Genomic DNA, 18060 nt, shown 5'->3' with positions numbered 1-18060 from the left:
GAGGACACACTGGGTGTCTTCCTTGACTACTCTATAACTTACTTTCATTCTCATTTTGTAGCCTTGACTGATCTGGAACTCACTGTACAGACCAGGCTGGCCTAGAAATCATAGACGTTGACCTGCCTCTGCCTCCAGTACTGGGATTAAAGGCCTTATGTCACAATCAACCTCCACCTTATTTTTAGAGACAGGGTCTCTCTCACTGAACTCGGAGCTAAGAAACTGAGCTTAGCTGGCTGGCCAATAAGCTCCAGGAGTCCCCCTGCCTCCAGCTCCCTAGTGCTGGTGACAGAGGCACATCCTGGAGCCAGGCTTTCACTGGGTGTGAGGGAATCTGGAGTCAGGTTTCTGGGTGCTTAGTCGCCTCCTGGACTTCAATAGGCTACTTTTGCTTCTTTTGCTGCATTATGAAAAACTAAGCTGGCAAAGGGAGAGGGAATCAGTAATCTATTTCCTTCTTAAGTGTATTAAATGACATCATTTTTCCTTTTTCATTAACTACAATTCCAAAATTTGAATATTTCAATGTCTAACAAGAAGGTTCCTTTGAGATCTACAAGAAAACATCATAATAGGCCATTTCTGCATGCTACCAAATGTTAAATGGTAAAGCCATAATTAATGATATAACAAGCAATAGGCAACAGTTCTAGACAGTTACTGCTACAGCTGGTATTTCATAAGTATGTGCAATTCTTATCCATTAGGGAGACACAGAGGCAGGCATGAGAGAAGCAGAGCTGAGGTCTAACTGCTAGTCTTGGGTTCATCTATTAGTACTAAATGATCTAAAGTTAGTGGGGGAAAGGAAGGGTGTAACTTGGTTAGAAGAGGGGCTAATATACACAGGTCAGGACATACCAACCTTTTCCAACTGTGGAAACACGACCTATAATCCCAATTAAATCTAGGGAGAGAATTGTGAACATAACTTCCCCAATTTTGGCCCCTCTTACAGGGGTAATCCACCTTCTTAGTGGGCAAAGGTGTCAAATGATATTTAGATGAACCACAAGAAAAAAAATCTTAGTGACCAGACAAATAATTCCACAGGAAGCAAGTAGTCCCAGACAAACTGTAACTCTCAAACCCCCAGACTTCTTTCTTGAGATAGTAGACAATTATAAATTGATCCACATTCATAAAAATCTGCAGCCCTAAATACGATCAGGCAGCTGGCATCGAGGAAAATTTCTCTACAATTCCAAAGAATGAGGAACAAAGTTGCTGACAACTGTCCACTTTTGTAGACATCCAGCCCAGTCAATGTGACTGCTGTATCCACAACTGATCGTGCTGTGTTCAAAGCTAAAGTTCCTTCAATAGGATGGCAACCTCCTTAAGAAGGGAGACAGTAATCCTCTTCCCCTCGGCTAATGGAGTCTTGAGATCACAGCATCCCATACATTCCAGCAGTTAGGAAGCAGCTATATTCCAGCATTTATGAGCGTCCATCATCTCTATTTCCCCATTGCATCGAGTGTAATTCCACAGAAATTGAGTATATCCAAAATGGAGAAACCAAGCATTGCCTTTGTTTTCCCTCACCCGTGCACACATCTCCACGCTCAAGTATTGTTTGTAGTATCCAAATGGTGTAATCAGTGATCTGCTAATATTTTGTGACAATCCAATATGTTTGTAGACTTTGGGTACTGAAAACCAGGAAGTGCTTATCAGCTTCTAAACGATCTGTAGGCTTTGAAATTCCGGAAATATTCCAAATAGCCCGAAGACAAAACCAGTAGCCAAATAGCTCCATCTGGTAGTAAGGATATATCCAAGGAAGGCCTTGATAATATCCAAAAGGAGGGATATTTCCTTCTAGAAGCCAGGTAACTCCAAAATTGATGCTGCTGCAGGAACTCTTCCACCAAGTCAGCTCAGGAGTAGATATCCAATCTGCTGCAGGAAATATCCTCTACGATTCCGTGAGGTGCCAGCCACTGGGACAGAAATCACTTCCGTTTCCAACCCAAAATAGGAAACATTGAGAATGCCCAAAACTTTAAATCCGTCTGGGGCCCCTAAATTTGAGTTTCTGTTTCTCACCACATCAAATACAAAATACCTGCCTACAGAAACCTTGGAACTTACCCATCGAGTCTCCGTTCATAGCGTCCTTCTCGTGCATGAAGTGATGGTGGGGGGCCATAAGCAGGCCCCCCACCACTTCCTCTGAACCCAGAAACCTCTCTACCACGAGATGCTATGGAAACTGTATCATCCAATCCCCGAGCAGCACTTGGAATAGTGCCTGGTTCATTATAATCCGTGCGTAGGTCTCTATCTCCCATTTTGTTGACTGAGTTGTGAGCTTTCTGTGCACTTTTGATGTCCACAAAATCCACAAAGGCAGCCACTCCTCCTTCAGACCCCCGCTTGGGGAGAATTTTGACACTTTCCACACGGCCATATCTGGAAAAAAATGAAGTAAAGTTATTTATGTATATCAATACCTTCCCAGGGTGTTTCCTTTTAAGGTGATTTACATTATGTATGGGTCATGAACTACAAAGTGGCTTTTTGTTGTTGAAATATCTGCTAGCATATGCTCACTGTGTGGGGAGGCCAGAGATCCATGTCAGGAGTCTGGCTCCACCTCCTCACTTTCTGAGATAGAGTGTCTAGCCTGATCTGGCTAGAAGGGGAACCAGTAAGGAGATTACAGGGGTGTGTCTAGCTTTTCTGAGAATGCTGGGGATCAAGCACCAGCCAATAAACTGAGTTATCTCCCCAGGCCCCAAAATGGCTATTGAAGTGGCCATCGTTTAAAACACACACCCAGTATCCCACAATTTTTGGAAGCTCATTTACGCTTACAGGTCTTACACTCCGGGAAACAAGTTTTGCAAGTTCTCAGTAACCTTCACATTGTTAACAAAGGTTATCAAACCTAAAGTAAAACCAAAGTGGTTCAAAAACATTGAAGAGGGATGTGGTGGCACATGATTACAGTCCTGACACTCGGGAGACAGGCAAGAAGGTTGAGAATTATGGCAGCCTGGCTACATGTTGGATTCTAAAACTCACAACAGCCTGTGTGTTTCACCATGAGACAGTTTATTTTATGTACTTATGCAGGCACGTGTTACACTGGGCAGGTGGTGTAACTTTCAAAGGGCAACTTTCCCTCCCAGAGTTGGCTTTCTCCTTCCACGGTGTGGGTCCCAAGGATCACTCCAGAGTGTCAGGCTTGCTAAGCCCTTTCCTCTTTCCCCACTCAGCCATCCCACCATCCCAATAACTGTATCATATGCCTGGGGGTGGGGGAAGAGCGTGAATTCTAGACTGGCCTCAAGCTGACGGGAGAATGAATGACCTTGAACTCTGGGTACTCCTGCTTCCACAGCACCTGTGTGTGAACCACGACCATGAACTGTTTGTACAGAGTTGGGAACTTCTGTGTGCTTAAGCAAGCACTTTACCAACATAGCCCAAGCCCCAGCCCCAGCCTTTTATGTGTTTTAATAGGGATTATGAGAAAGCAGGCACAAGCTTGCCTTTTTCCCCCCCTTTTTGAGTCAAGATTTCTCTGTGTAGTCCCTAGCTGTCCTGGAACTCCTGTGTAGTCCTAGCTGTGTCCTCGTGTTGACCAGGCTTAGCCTTGAACTCAAGAGATCTGCTTGCCTCTGCCTCCCCAAGTGCTGGAACTAAAGGCCTCTGTTATCATGCATTGCTAAACTCACTAATTAAATAGACAAAATGCTTGAACAAAATAGATTTCCTGGGGGGTGGCACATACCTATAATCTAGATCCTGTAATCCCAATACTAGGGAGGTAGAGGCAGGAGAATCAGGAGTTCAAGATCACCCTTAGCTACACGCAAGGTTGAGACCAGCCTAAGCTCTAGGAGGACCTGTTGTCGAGGACAGGATGGAATCTTGATATTTTACTGTACTTATCCAGCTGGCCTGTGACCACTAAAGATTCCAGGTCTCTACATGTGCCGCCTCTCCCAGCCGGGGTAACTTTTTCTTTTGTGTTTATTGTATTTTGTGTCAGAGTGATTTGCCCACATATTATGTGTACCATGTGTGTGTCTGGTGCCTTCAGAGGTTACAATGGGCTGAAACTGGAGTTACTGAAGGCTGCTGGGAGTTAAATTTGGGGTATCTTCAAAAGCAAGTGCTTTTGGGCTGGAAAGATGGCTCAGCAGTTGAGGGCACTGGCTGGTCTTCCAGGACAGGGTTCCAATTCCCAGCACCTATATGGCAGCTCACAATTGTCTGTTAACTCCAGTGCCAGGGGATCTGACACCCTCACACCAATGCACATAAAGTAAAAATAAATTCTTTAAAAAAAAAAAAAAAAAAGCCAGTGTTCTTAACTACTGAACCATCTCCAGCCCTCCAGAGGGTTGTTTTTTGTTTTGGTTTGGTTTGTTTACACACACTATTTTTCGCCCACAGTTGTCTAGATCCAGAGGGCTGACTAATCACTAATCATCTAAGTTTTCAGGACAGAATGAAAAACTACCCAAAATACTGTCAGGTTTCCTCGTCGTTCAGTCTTTCAACATTCTAAAGTGACTACAGTAAACATTAACAGTCCTGCCAGGCTTTGGTGGTGCATGCCTTTAATCCCAGCACTCGGGAAGCAGAGGCAGGCGGATCACTGTGAGTTCGAGGCCAGCCTGGTCTCCAGAGCAAGTGCCAGGATAGGCTACAAAGCTACACAGAGAAACCCTGTCTCAAAAAATAATAAATAAATAAATAAATAAATAAATAAAATCTTTAGGGGCTAGAGAGAGATGGTTCAGTGGGTAGGAGCACCAGGCAGGTGGCTTTTTCTAACAACCTGGATTTGGGTCCCAGCACCTACATGGCAGCTCACAACCAGCTGTAACTCCAGTTCCAGGATCTCTGATGACAGAGAGATGAGGGAGATGTGAGAGACTGGAGGTGGGGGATGGAGCCTGTATATTGGGCTGGAAAGATGGCTCAGTGGTTTGAAGCATGTACTATTCTTCCAGCAGACCTGAGCTCAATTCCTAGAACCAGTGTCAGAGACCCTGACCCTGCTGGCCTCCACAGGCACCTGCACTCACTCACGGGCACATGCCCACACACACACACACACACACACATAATTAAATTTTGAATTGTTTTTTGTTTTTTGAGATAAGCTTTCTCTGTGTGGCCCTGGCTGTCCTCAAACTCAGAAATCTATGTACCTCTGCCTCCCTAATGCTGGAGGCATCGCCTAGCCTGAAATATAGTTTTTTAAAGAGGTGACTGATGTTCTAGAGACTTGATACACATGGGGACAAAGCCAAAATCATTAGTTTCATGGAATTTAAAATTACATTTTCCTATTAGGTAAAAAGTAGACAATTCATACTCTAAAACCAATTCCTCGGTTCCACAAGAAACTAATGTTCCAGAGCAACATTAACCACGAAAAGCTGACGCTCACTCCACCCCGCACCACAGTACCAGTAGGGCAGTGGCGGGAAGCTGGCTGCACTGGCATAGGGCCCTGGGCTCAGTCCCTAGTAAGCCAAATTAAGTAGCATCAGTATGTTAGAAGAGAATGATTTCTCTCAACACCTCCCTCATTGCTGGATTTCCAACAGAAACATATGACAATGTGAACTCCGCCTTTAGAAGCTGGTCTCATACACAACAGACCAAACTACCACAAACTTCATTTGCATGGTCCTCCCGCCTCATACAACCATCCTCCTTGAGTCACTCTTCAAACAAGACAACAGAACTACACCCTACTAGAGAAAATAACACAATCAAGTTTCCCATCTAGTCCTGCTTTGCCTACAGCTAGAAGATCACATCTGAGGCGCTGGGAGTATAACTCAATGACAGAGTGCTTGCCTAGTATGCACAAGGTCCTGGGCTCAAATCCCAGCATACACATACACACCACGTTTAAAAATCACAACATAGTCAGGCACAGTGGCTCTTCCCTCTAATTCTAGTTCTCAGAAAGCTAAGGTGGAAGGGCCACCATTTTGAGGTCATGCAATGCAACAACAAGACCCTATCTCAAAAAACAAAAAATATGTGCAGGAAGGTCTGCCGTTCTGCGCTTGGCTACGTATAGTTTAAGCCTGTCTAGGCTACATGATACCCTATTTCGATCTAATGAGAGGTGGGATGGATCCTCTTGTCTGTCAATACAAAAGGGTTTTGTTTGTTTGTTTGAATTTGCTTAATTTTTTGAAACAAGATCTTCCAAAATAGTCCAGTTGGCTTCAATTTAATGACTGTCAGCCTCTTGAGGCCTTGGAGTGCCGGTGTGCACACACCAGTCACTGCAAACCTTTACTTCTCCTTTGCAAACAAGATCCTGAAGCTGGAGACAGGGCTCAGAGCACTTGTTTCTCTTGAAGAAAATCAGGTTTTGGTTCCCAGCTCTCACGTGGTGGATCACAATCTTCTGTAACTCCAGTTCGAGGGGACTGGTGCCCTCTTCTGTCCTCCATGGGCATCAGGTACACACGGGGCATATACATACATGCAGCAAAACACTCATACACAGGAAATACAAAATTCTAAAAAACAATACCAAAAACCACAAAACTCTAGAAATTAAAGAAAAGAAATCTAATGTATAATTAATTTATATATGAAATTGATTTATAAATTTTAATCACTGAAGATGGTTAAAAACTCAAAATCAGTCAGATGGTGGTAGCTCATGACTTTTTAATCCTAGCTCTCAGGAGGCAGAGGCAGGAAAATCTCTGAGTTTGAGGCCAGCCTGGTCTCAAACTAGAGTGAGTTCTAGGCTAGCCAGGGCTACACAGAAAAACCCTGTCTTGAGAAACAAAACATCCCTAAAGGCAGCACAACAGTCCACCAGAAAGCCCTCATCCTTTTTCCTTGGAGTAGAGTGGTCAGACAGGTCTGGCTTTCCTGGAAGTCACTATGGAGAACAAGCTGGCCTTGAATTTGCAGCAATCTTCCTGCCTCTATCTCTGAGTATTGGGGTTACAAGTGTGAGCCAACATATTGGGCTCCTGGTCTCTCTACAGAAAAAGCGAATACAATGAGCTATCCCTGTCCTTGGAGTGATAGGAAGGAGGGAACAGGATTTACAAATATTTGTTGATGTATGTTCTCTCTCTGCCAAAGCAAACAAAAATCACTGGGCTGTAGTATAACCTTGGGGAAAGTAGCAAAGATTGATTTTAATGCAAAATCCCTAAGTCTACAGGAAAGGACCCACCCAACATCAGACCAATCACAAGGCTAGGGAACACAGCTCAACAAAGGAGCACAAGGCTCTGGGTTTGAGAGGGGGAAAAACTGTTCACATGGTGCTGGTGAGATAGCTCAGCAGGTAAAAGCACCCAAGTTCAGTTCTCAACACCCACATCAGGTGACTCACAATGGCACCCTGGAACTCCAGCTCCCATGGGGCTGACGCCCTCTTCTGACCTCTTTCAGCACCTGCACCACAGCAGAATGATTTTTTTTTTTTTTAAGAAAAAAGGGTACTTTAGACATTATAGCTTTGAACAGTCACTGGTGTTTGAAAACAAGGAAGAGTTAGTCATTTTGGTGTAATTATAATGATAATAGTACTGTGGTATCTTTAAATAGTCTTACATTGTGGAAGTACTGAAATACTAATGGATGAAATGAGACATCTGAGATCTTTTTCAAAACAATAGTTAGAAAGGGCTGGAGTGATGGCTTCTTGGTGAAAAGCAAGTAATGGCTGAGCAAGGTGGCGCACACCTTTAATTCCTAGCACTTGGGAGGCAGAGGCAGGTGGATGTCTATGAGAGAACAGGCTTTTACACTGTGCCACCCTGCCTCAAAAACAAATCAGAACAAAAGGGCCTACAACCCCAACAGCACTAAGGGAGACTGAGACAGAAAATTGCTCCAAGTTAAGAGTCTATTGGAACTCAGCAGTTAAGAGCATCTGCTGCTCTTCCAAAGGACATGGGTTCGGTTCCCAGCACTACATGTGATGGTTCACATCCATCTGTTAACTCCAGTTCCGGGGGCTCCAGTGCCATCTCCTGGCTTCTGTGGGCACCAGGCTCACACACAGTGCATGTACATACATTCAGGAAAACATACACAGAAAGTAAAACACATATGTTTTTTTAAATGGTATCATTTTCTTGGTGCTGTGATTTGTCCCTTTAATCCAGAGGCAGAGGCAAATGGATCTCTGGGTTCTAGGTCAGCCTGGTCTCCACAGTGAGACCCTGTCTCCAAAGGAGGGGCAGGTTATAAAGGAAAACAAGAAGAGTTCATGTTCAACTCCATAGTGAGTTCTAAAGCATTGTTGGCTACAGAATGAGACCCTACTGAAAGGTAAGAAATGGGGGGTGACTAAGGTTCACCAGGGTTTCTCCGAAGGTCAGAGCTGTAAATACCCCGTATGATAAACTTCACGAAATTGCTGTTCCCAAGTCCACCTTAATTAAAGGTTACTGCCGCCAGGCGTTGGTGGTGCACGCCTTTAATCCCAGCACTAGGGATGCAGAGGCAGGCGGATCTCTGCCAGTTCGAGGCCAGCCTGGTCTCCAGAGTGAGTGCCAAGACAGGCTCCAAAGCTACACAGAGAAACCCTGTCTCGAAAAACCAAAAAAAGAAAAAGAAAAGAAAAAAAAAAAAGGTTACTGCCAACTTCCAATGCCACCTTCTTTTCCTTGTTGGCCTCATCACGCTGAATTCCAAGGAACTGCTAAGAGCCACCAGAGGCCATGTCCTCAGAAGTGGCAGGAGTAGGAGGCAGAGTAACTAGGAGATCAGATACAAAGAACAGTACCTAGTGAGCAAAGTTATACATATAAGGAAGAGAGTCAGGTTTCTCACTGTTGCAGAAGAGATTTATAAATACAGACAAGGGGAGGTTAAAAACTCATTCCTTGAGACAGATGAGTGGGCAAAAGGGCTTACTATGGATGCCTGGTGATCTGAGTTTGATCCCTGGATCTCACAGTGGAAGAGAACCAACCCTCCCAAAGTTGTCCTCTGACCTACATACTACACACACACAACACACACCCCGCAGCAAGCTCAGGCCTGCACTCAGACACACTATACATACACAAAAACATATGTGAACTCATTAAATTATATGGCACACAGACAGGTATGACGACTCAGTGAGTGAAGGTGCTTGCTACCAAGCCTGTCAACAGGAGTTCAATTCCCATGGTAGAAAGAAAGAGCTGCAAGCTGTGTTCTGACTAGCACACCCTGCCACCTCAGATGTGAATATATGTAAGCACACACAAATAATGAAATTAAGACACAGCTGCATGTTCATGATTATACATGCATATACAAGTGACATGCAGCTCTGCAAAAAAGGGAAAAAAAATCACAGAATTTAGGAGCTCATAAGATCTTGATCTCTTCTGCTGGTCTCTCTTCCTGTTCAGAGATAGCCATCATTCTGTGTTTCTCCCCAATAAATCTCTTGTGTGGGGAAGGAAAAACAATCTAAGTTTCTAGGGATGGAGAGATGGTTCAGCAGGTAAGAACACATACTATTCTGGAAGATCCAAGTTCAATCTGAGCTGCCCATGGAAGGCAGCTCACAACCAGGCAAATAACTCCAGCTCCAGAGAATCGGGTGCCTGTGTCCTGTACAGGCACCAACACTCACAAGCACACACCCACACAGAAACACATACACATTATAACTAATTAAAAATAAATCTAGCTCTCCACTTCTCTCTCTCCACTCTCTACTCTTCTCTCTGCTTCTGCTCTTCTCTTCTCTCCATCTCTTTACGCTCTCTCTGCCTCTCTATGGCGACCGGCCATGGCGATCAGCCATTAACCATGTTCCTCTTCTCTCTTAAGTCTCCCTACTCTGCCGGGCCTATAATAAACTGGTTAATATGTCTCCTAAAAAAATAAATAAATAAATAAATAAATCTAAAATTGTTTGATTTCTACATAACTACACCCACAGCAAAAAAAAAAAAAAAAAAAAAAAAAAAAAAAAATGCATCTTCTAGACCTGGGATGTTAGAAAGTAATATTAGAAATAAGCTTTTGCCATACCTGAAACACTTAAAAGAATGACAGGGATATAGTAGCTAGTCGCCCCCCAAGAGAGGGTATTGGGGACTCTCTTAGAGTCCACCCTGGGTGCAAATTTATCCTCCCAAGGAAGGCAGTTGCAGTGGCATGGGACCCAAGGAAGAGCTACTGGCCAGTACTGAGGCTGCTTGGATGGATGACTTAATAAAGCCTACAAGGCAATAAATACCAGGTATCTCCCACCAAGTACCTGTCAGATACCAGGGGAGACTGGAGACTACACCACGGAAACCAACCTAGCTAGGCAAATTTTCTGTGTTGTTTTGTTTTAAGACAGGGTCTCTCTAGATAGCCCTGGCTCGCCTAGAACTCCCTCTGTAGATCAGATGGATGGGCCTCAAACTCACAGAGATCTGCCTGCCTCAGCCTCCCCAGTGCAGGGATCAAAGGCCATGTGTCACTATGTCTGGCCTAGCCAGGCAAACTCAAAAGCATAGTGAGAACAAAGATGGAGCAGTGCTCAGCGCTTAAGAGCAATTAACACTCCTGTGGATCTGGCTTCGAGTCCTAGCACCCACATGATGGCTTACAACCATATGTAACTCCAGTTCTGAGAGGCTTGATGCCCTCTTCTGACTCCTCAGGCACCAGGCATGAGGTACACACACATACATTCAAACAAAACAGTTATGTACATAATATAGGTCTTCCAAAACAGAAAGAAAGAAAGAAAGAAAACAGTGAGTGGTGAGCCAGGTTATCACCCACAGATCCACTCTGAAGATAGGAACCCACCACCTCTGTGGTTTTCTTTCCAAGGATGCAAGGCCTGATCTGGTTATAAGGAAGAATCAGAGAGACCCAGTCATCCTGAAGGGAGATCTGTGTTCTTTAAAACTCTGAAATAAAGGAATAGACTAATAGAGCTCAGAGATAAAATAGTGCTTGCCACATTAAAGGGGAGGTGTACTGCTCCAAACTTAAGGAAACTATAGAGTCCAGACAGCTAAAAAGGACTAGGCAGTACTCCTGGCTAGGACTCTGGATGAGTAGAGAGCATCTGGTGGACATGTTTGCCTGTCCCTATAATTCCAGCATTCAGGAGGCTGAGGCAGGGACTCATGGGGAGTTCAAAGCCAACAGGACTACAGAGTGAGATAGACAGGCCTTTTTACTCAGGCATTATCTCAGAATGCTCTAACTTCCTGAAATATGAAAATACACAAACTGGGTGCAGTGGATAAACCTGTAATCCCAACACTCAGGAGGAGGGAGGGTAAAGAAAGGGGGGAAGGTCTCTTTTCAAAGCCAGCCTGGTTCCACATAGAGAGGCTATCTCAAAAGCAAACACATTGGAGTTTCTATACTTAAAATCATAACTCATTGAATCCAAATACTCAAGTCAGAGAAGTAGCTCTGTTCACAGACTGTTTGCCTGACCTGCATAAAGCTTTAGGTTTGATGTTGAGAACCACGCAAACCAGGCCCGACAGGTCACCCTATTACCCTAGCACTCAGAAGGTAGAAGGCGGTAGGATCAAAATTCAAGCTCATCCTCAAACTAGCAAATTCAAGGCCACACTGACCACAGGGAGACCCTGTCTCAAAAACGGAAAGCAACCCCACCCGGTGGCTTAATCTCAGCAATTGTGAGGCAGAGGCAGGTGAATCGAGGCCCTGGAGGCCAGCCTGGGCTATACATTGAGTACCAGAGTCTTCCAAGGGCACATTAAAGAGACCCTGTCTCAATTTTTAAAAAAAAAAAGCACCAGGCGGTGGTGATGCATGCCTTTAATTCCAGTGCTCAAGGCATAGGCAGGTCTATCTCTATAAGTACATGGACAGCTTGCTCTACCTAGAGTAAGTTCCAGAACAGTCACGGCCACACAGAGAAACCATGTCTCAAAAAAACAAAAAGGAAGAAAGAATGAAAGGAGAAAAATGGGGTGTCTAAATACTCTACAGTAGAATGACAAAAACCCTAACATAAATTCAGTGAATTTTTGTTTGTGTCATCACCACTGCCAGCCTTTTTTTTTTTTTTTTTTTTTTTTTAGGGCAGGGTGCTAGAGCTCAGACAGCTTCCTGTGTCTGCAGATCTCTGGGACTAAAGGAATTCAGCACCACAAAGCTCTGACACTGTAACTTTTAACTTAGTGGACAGGGACAGGGACATGTGGGAGGAGAAGGATCTCAAATATGCAAAGCACACACTGGAAACCAGTATGTATGGCTCAAAAAAATCACAAGCTAAGGATGCAAGAAATGGCTCAGCACTTGCTACTCTTCCAGAAGACTGAAGTCTGGTTCCCAACACCCACATGGTAGATCATAACCCTCTCTAATTTCAGTCCCAGGGATCTACACCCTCTTCTGGTCTCTGTGGGCACCAGACATGCATGTGGTGCAGATTTATCGCAAGCAAAACATCACTACACGTTATTTTTTTTTTCAGTTTTAAAAATGATTTAAAAAAAAAAGCATCCAATAGCCAAATCTAGAAGCTCAATTTTGTGTCTACTCAAGTTTCATATTCATAGTTCATTCTGAACACTGGAAAGGCTGACTATAACTCAAACCAATGCTACACACCTTTACACCTTCAGGTGCTGGAGGTTCAACCCAGGGATCAATAGCAGGAACTTGCCCTGTGTGAGACTCCTGATAAAGATGGGGAGCAAAAATAACATTAACAGAAAAGAAATATGTAATCTCCAACTGGACATTCAAGTTTTCATGAAGTAGTTTAGATACTTTTTAAAATATGATGGAGTCTAATGGGTCAGGCCTGTAATCCCAGAACCCGGCAGGTTCAGATTCAGAGTAAAGCCAAACTGGGCTATACAGTCAAATGGTGACTACCATGGAAGCCGATATGAGAAAGACCCTGACTCAAAAATAATAATTAAAGTTAAAAATAAACCAAGCCAGAAATAAATGAAATTTAACTAATTCCTCAAACTAAGGGAAAGTCTAAGTTGGAAACCACTTAGAAAAGCTTTGCTCCTGCCGGGCGTTGGTAGCACAGCCTGGTCTCCAGATCGAGAGCCAGGATAGGATCCAAAGCTACACAGAGAAACCCTGTCTTGACAAAACAAAAAAGAAAAAGAAAAAGAAAAGCTTTGCTCCCATCACAGCTACTATCTTTATAGCATTCTACATAAAAATTTCCAAAGCATCAGTGTTAGTTAACAGGGCTAAAAATATCTCATAAACCAAGCCTGAAACCTCTTCATAAGCATACTAAACAGTATAACCCAAAGCAACCAAGAGCCTGAAACAAAGGTGGCTGGCCAAAACGCCTTCTCCAAGACAAATGCCAACATTCTCCTCGAAAGGAACCCTGTATTTTCCACCAATCTACCACACACATTTTTTACAAGAAATAAAAATACACGTTAAGCATTCTATATTAATTTTACTGCTATCTCAAGATAACTGAATTTTCCTGAGCTTTTAAGATATGCAAAAATAAATCCACCATGAATATAGATACTCAAAAATCACAATATTCAAAACTAGAGGTAACTTCACTGAAATCATCTGATTGCAAGTAAAGAAAGGAACAGAAATGATGGCATCTAAAAATATCCTTGTTAGAAAGTAAGGATGAAGATGCTCTGGTATTATTTTATTCTGTGACCAAAAAGACACCTGAATATTCGTAATGACTTTTAACAGAAAAACCATTGTGCTAAAACATTCTAAATTGAAAAAAAAATTGTTTAACGCCTCATTCATTGACAAAACGTTTAAAGAAGGAACACCTCAGTAGACAGCTACATAATATTTAACCTGTCTCTAAAGGACCGGGGGTGGATGGATGAGGAAAAAAAAAAAATATGCGACTTACTTAAATCTGAAAATAAGGCAAAAAGAATGTTTAGATCTTAAAGGGACTCTATTCATTTGCTCATTCTAATTCAAGGAGTCGCCTCTGCACACACCTCTCTCCTACAAGACAGCAACCAATTGTTGTGTAATTCCTCCCTCCAACGCTTCAACTCCGCTAATATACAAAGAAAAGGACTTTCCATTGTGGCCCTGTAATGAATCTTTGTTAACTAAAACCCTATTCAGAAACAGTCGTTTAATTTTCTTAACTCAGCATACGGAGAGCTGTAAAGAGAATGAACACAGAAGATTTATTATACGCAAGAAGGTAAGGCCAATCTTTTAAAAAAACAAAAACAAAAATAACTCTTGTGTTCTTTCTTTGGCACTGAGGAGGGACACCAGCACCCTTCTCTCCACCTCCTCTACAGTGAAAGCACTGATCAAAACACAAACTGAGAAGGAGACCCTTATTTATGCCTCCATGTCTGTCTGACTAAGCCTCCATGGTTTTCTGTTGTCCTTTTAATCCAAATACCTACTGCAAAAGCCTAACCACTGTTAAAAGAACATTCATCTTCAGAGCGTTTTATGTAATGTATTCCCAGTATACACCTCTTAATCCTGTAAAACAGTTATTAGTTAATGTTGCAATCAGCTAGGGAAAAGGGTAGAAGCAGGCACTCGGTTCGGTTTTAATACAGGCTTCTCGTGGATTTTCTCATTCTGACGTCTACAAGGCACAGAGGTCGAACGCCATTAAGTTTTCCTATCATTTTAGTACCTTTTCATCCCTGTCGAGTCAATGATTCAAATTCTGATTTCCTTCCTACCAGCGATCACATTTAACAGAACACATTCCACGATACTGATAAAAGGCTGGCTAACTTAGCTCCACAGCTGTGTCGCCTACAACATTTCTTGTAGGCAGAAAGACAAGCAAGAAACCAGAAACAGAGAGTACCTGTTTGGGGCTAAGTGGAGGAACGTGAGAACTGGGGATTCCAGGGTCAAGAGGGAGAGGGAGATTACTTTCTGTTACCTTCCCGTGCTCTGCACCCATTAAAGGTGTACTGCCCAAGTAAAACCCATCCCTTTGAAAGTGAGAACTGCAGCCTTTTCAGTGAGAGTTCCGGGGACACACGTCTGCAGAGGCTTCAAATAACCCGCTTGTTACCAAGAGCATCTGCTTTGCCCTATCTACATCAGGTACACGCTGCTGTAAACGCAGGGTCAGCAAAGTGCGGGTGAACCGTGTGCTGGCCGGCGCGGCGTTCCCGGCTCTCCAGACAGCCCCCGGCGCGCCTCCTCCTCCTCCTCCTCCTCCTCCTCCTCCTCCTCGCTCTCGAGCATTCCGAGCGGCTCCGCCGATTCCCACATAAAGTGGGTCCTGGCCGCCATCTTAGAGAGTCATTCACACCAGCCGGACCGCGGCGCCGCGCCTCCACGCCTCCCACAGCTGCGCCCACCACTTCCTCGCTGCTACCCCTCGACTGGCACAGGGGGTCAAACTCCAAGCCCGGGGCCAGCAGTGTCTCTGAAATGTGCATCATGTGAAATGTCAAGTCTGACCACACAACACGGGAGCGGAGCGAATGCGGCAATGCACGTGCTTGCACGTCGGCGCGTTATCAATTTCCCAGGCAGAGAGAGACCCACAGGCGATCGATCCGCCGGGAGATTAAAGGGAGCCCTTCCCTGAGGGCTTCCACTCCGAAAGAACCCGCTAAGTGTTTTCTCCTCAACACGGGAGGTGTGCTCCTTAGAGGGCAGGGACCCGGGTCGAGGGAGGGAGGGGTGGAGCAGCCGGGGCAGAGAAAGTTCCCATCTGCTCGCGGTCCAGCTGCTGCAGCCCCCCTTGATCCCGGGGCGCCGAGGCCAGCCGCGTCCCCCGGCTCCCCCCGTCTCCGGCATCTCAGGAACCACGTAGTAAACACCCGGAGTCCCGGGCGGCGCGCACCTCCCCCCGGCCTGCGGAGGGCAGCCCGGCAGGTTATGAATGGCCTCACTATGCCCGGCTCCTTTTCACACGCGGGCACGCGCACACGCGCGCCCCGGAGGCGAAGATTTAATGCCCCGGTAACAGCAACGGCCAACAGAATCAATGGCCCTCCATCAGACGCAAAGAAAGGCGCTCACGCTTGCTTCCCAGGCCTCCTCGGAGAGGCTCCAGACCCGGAGACACAACCCCGGTTCCCCAGGCCGACTCCAACAAGGATGAGCCCCTCGTTTCATGCCCGTCGCCCACTGGATAGTGGGAATCCAGAGTACGCCCAACTTGGAACCTCCCAGGGTATTGGATACCGGGAAAAACTAATTTCCACGGGCGATCGCACACTTGCTGTGTTCTTTCTCACAGAGCCAAAGTATGAATAAATAAATCCTCATTGTACGTAGGGTTGCATTCTGAGGCCTCCACCAGTTACCGGACACACGTTTCTGGGAGCAAGCAACAAGAGCTGAATGCTACCAACGCGTATGAAAAGCAACATTTATTTTTATCTTTCACACGCAAAAAAAAAAGTATTTAGAGAAACTGAAAAGTCACACAACTAGTCGCTAAAGACTTGCACTTTTTGGCTATTTCATTAACGAATTCGGAGGTGGGAGATGTACTGTAAAAACCGCTCGGTCACCAGCGCGGCGCGGGAATGCATCCGCGGCGCCCTGGCGTCCACGCTCCCTTCCCCACGAGCCCCGGGACGCGGGCAGCCCATCTAGACGCTGCCGGGCACCGGGCAGCCCGCTCCACCCAGCCGCGCCGACGGCAGAAGCCTCTGCCGCTCGCTCGCTGCACGAATCTCCGGAGAGCGGTCCCTGCCACCTCCCGGTGCCGCACGATCCCCGGCGCGGCTGCGGCTGCGGCGTCCGCGCAGACCGCTCTGCGGGCGGGCGGGCGGGCGCTCCGACCCGGCGGCCGGCCGGGCGGCCAGCCGCGGTATGCTGCGGAGCGGCGCGCCAAAGACGCGACCCCGGGACCCACCGCTGCCGCTCCCTCGGTGGCCGCACGGGCAGCCAGCCGCCCGCCCGCCCAGAAAGCCGGAGCCAGCCGCGCGTCGCCGCTCCGCCCGTGGCCAGCAACGGGCCGGAGCGGCGCCCGAGGTGCCAGCCCAGCGCGGCCCCGGGCCTCGTGTCACTCACCGTTTGAAATGCTCGATGATCTTCTCTTCCCGCACGTTCTCCGGTAAGTTTCCCACCCAGAGGTGCCTGGTTTCCCGGACCATGCTGGGCGGCGAGCCGGCGACCGCGGTGGCTGGCTCCCCCTCGCCGGCTTCGTACGCGGCCGTCAGCGCAGGGAGGCGGGCGCCGGGGCGGCGGCGGCGGCGGCTGCGGCGGTGGCGTCGGCAGCGCGGGGCTCCTCCGGCTCCCCCCGTGCAGAGACCATCCCTTTCCCCAGGTTCTGACTCTCGGGCCTCGCAGCTCCGCTCTGCGCCACACACACCCGAGCCGACTCGCGCTCCGGCGGCGCATGCGGCGCGCGGGCGCGGCGGGGGAGCGGGAGAGGGGCGAGCGAGACCCGGCGGCGCGACTACGACGGAGCGGCCTGTGGCCTGCCGGACGCTCCACCGGCGCGCGGGCCCGCCTTGGCCACCCCGCTGCCGCGGCGCGCGCGGCGTCCCCGCCACGAGCAGATTCTCCCAGCCGGCGCGCAGGGCGCGGAGCCCCGAAGTGGGAGGAATGCGGAGCCGGGAAGCGGCGCCCGCGCACTCTGCCTAGTGCGCAGGCGCGACGCGCGCGGGCTGGCGTCCGCCCGCCCGCCCGCCGGCCCGCCCGGCGGAGGCGTCCGGGGATGCTGGAGCTGCTGCTTCTCCCCGCGGGCAGGCGTTGCTCTGGGGAAACACGGGAGGACCAACCGGGTCAGCTTCCAGGCACAGAGGTTTCCAGAGGCCAAAGTCCCCAAGCCTGTCCGCCCTGCGTCCCGCCCCTGACCGTTTCCGGACGCCTGGATCCCCGCCTGCTTGGGAAAGTGGTCGGGACCAAAACGCCCTTTTCACCGCCCAGCCCAGGGAACTACCGCTGCAGAAACCCATCCCTCCCAAGAATCATTGGCTTGTAACATTAGGCAACTTTTTATACAGGAGCTTGCGAAACCTCTTCCAAGATGTCTCTTGGCTCATCGTTACCGAACACAAGAACTGGAGCTGAAGTGACACAGGCGTCTCGTACAGTTAGTTCCCCTCGGAGAGTTTGGCATAGTTTGTTATCTGAACGGGGAGGATGAGACCTGCAGCCTTTCCG

At 47.1% G+C, this 18060-nt stretch overlaps 1 protein-coding gene across 4 annotated transcripts in view; it reads right to left on the bottom strand.

Annotated features, from left to right (window-relative positions):
• The window catches only part of Spen (spen family transcriptional repressor), a 67770-nt gene extending 50503 nt beyond the window's left edge, over positions 1–17267 (bottom strand). For all 4 annotated transcript variants that reach the window (XM_027399921.2, XM_027399922.2, XM_027399924.2 and 1 more), the window contains exons 1-2: positions 16963–17267; positions 2101–2421 (exon numbers count right to left, since the gene is read on the bottom strand). In XM_027399921.2, the coding sequence (XP_027255722.1) occupies positions 2101–2421; positions 16963–17045 (404 nt within the window). In that variant the 5' untranslated portion in view covers positions 17046–17267. The remainder of the gene's footprint in view (positions 1–2100; positions 2422–16962) is intronic.
• Between the last annotated feature and the right edge of the window lie 793 nt (positions 17268–18060).

The sequence above is a fragment of the Cricetulus griseus genome, chromosome 2, assembly GCF_003668045.3.
Source record: "Cricetulus griseus strain 17A/GY chromosome 2, alternate assembly CriGri-PICRH-1.0, whole genome shotgun sequence".
Classification (NCBI taxonomy): domain Eukaryota; kingdom Metazoa; phylum Chordata; class Mammalia; order Rodentia; family Cricetidae; genus Cricetulus; species Cricetulus griseus.
The sequence above is the reverse complement of the archived record's forward strand: the minus strand, read 5'-3'. Positions and strand labels throughout refer to the sequence as shown.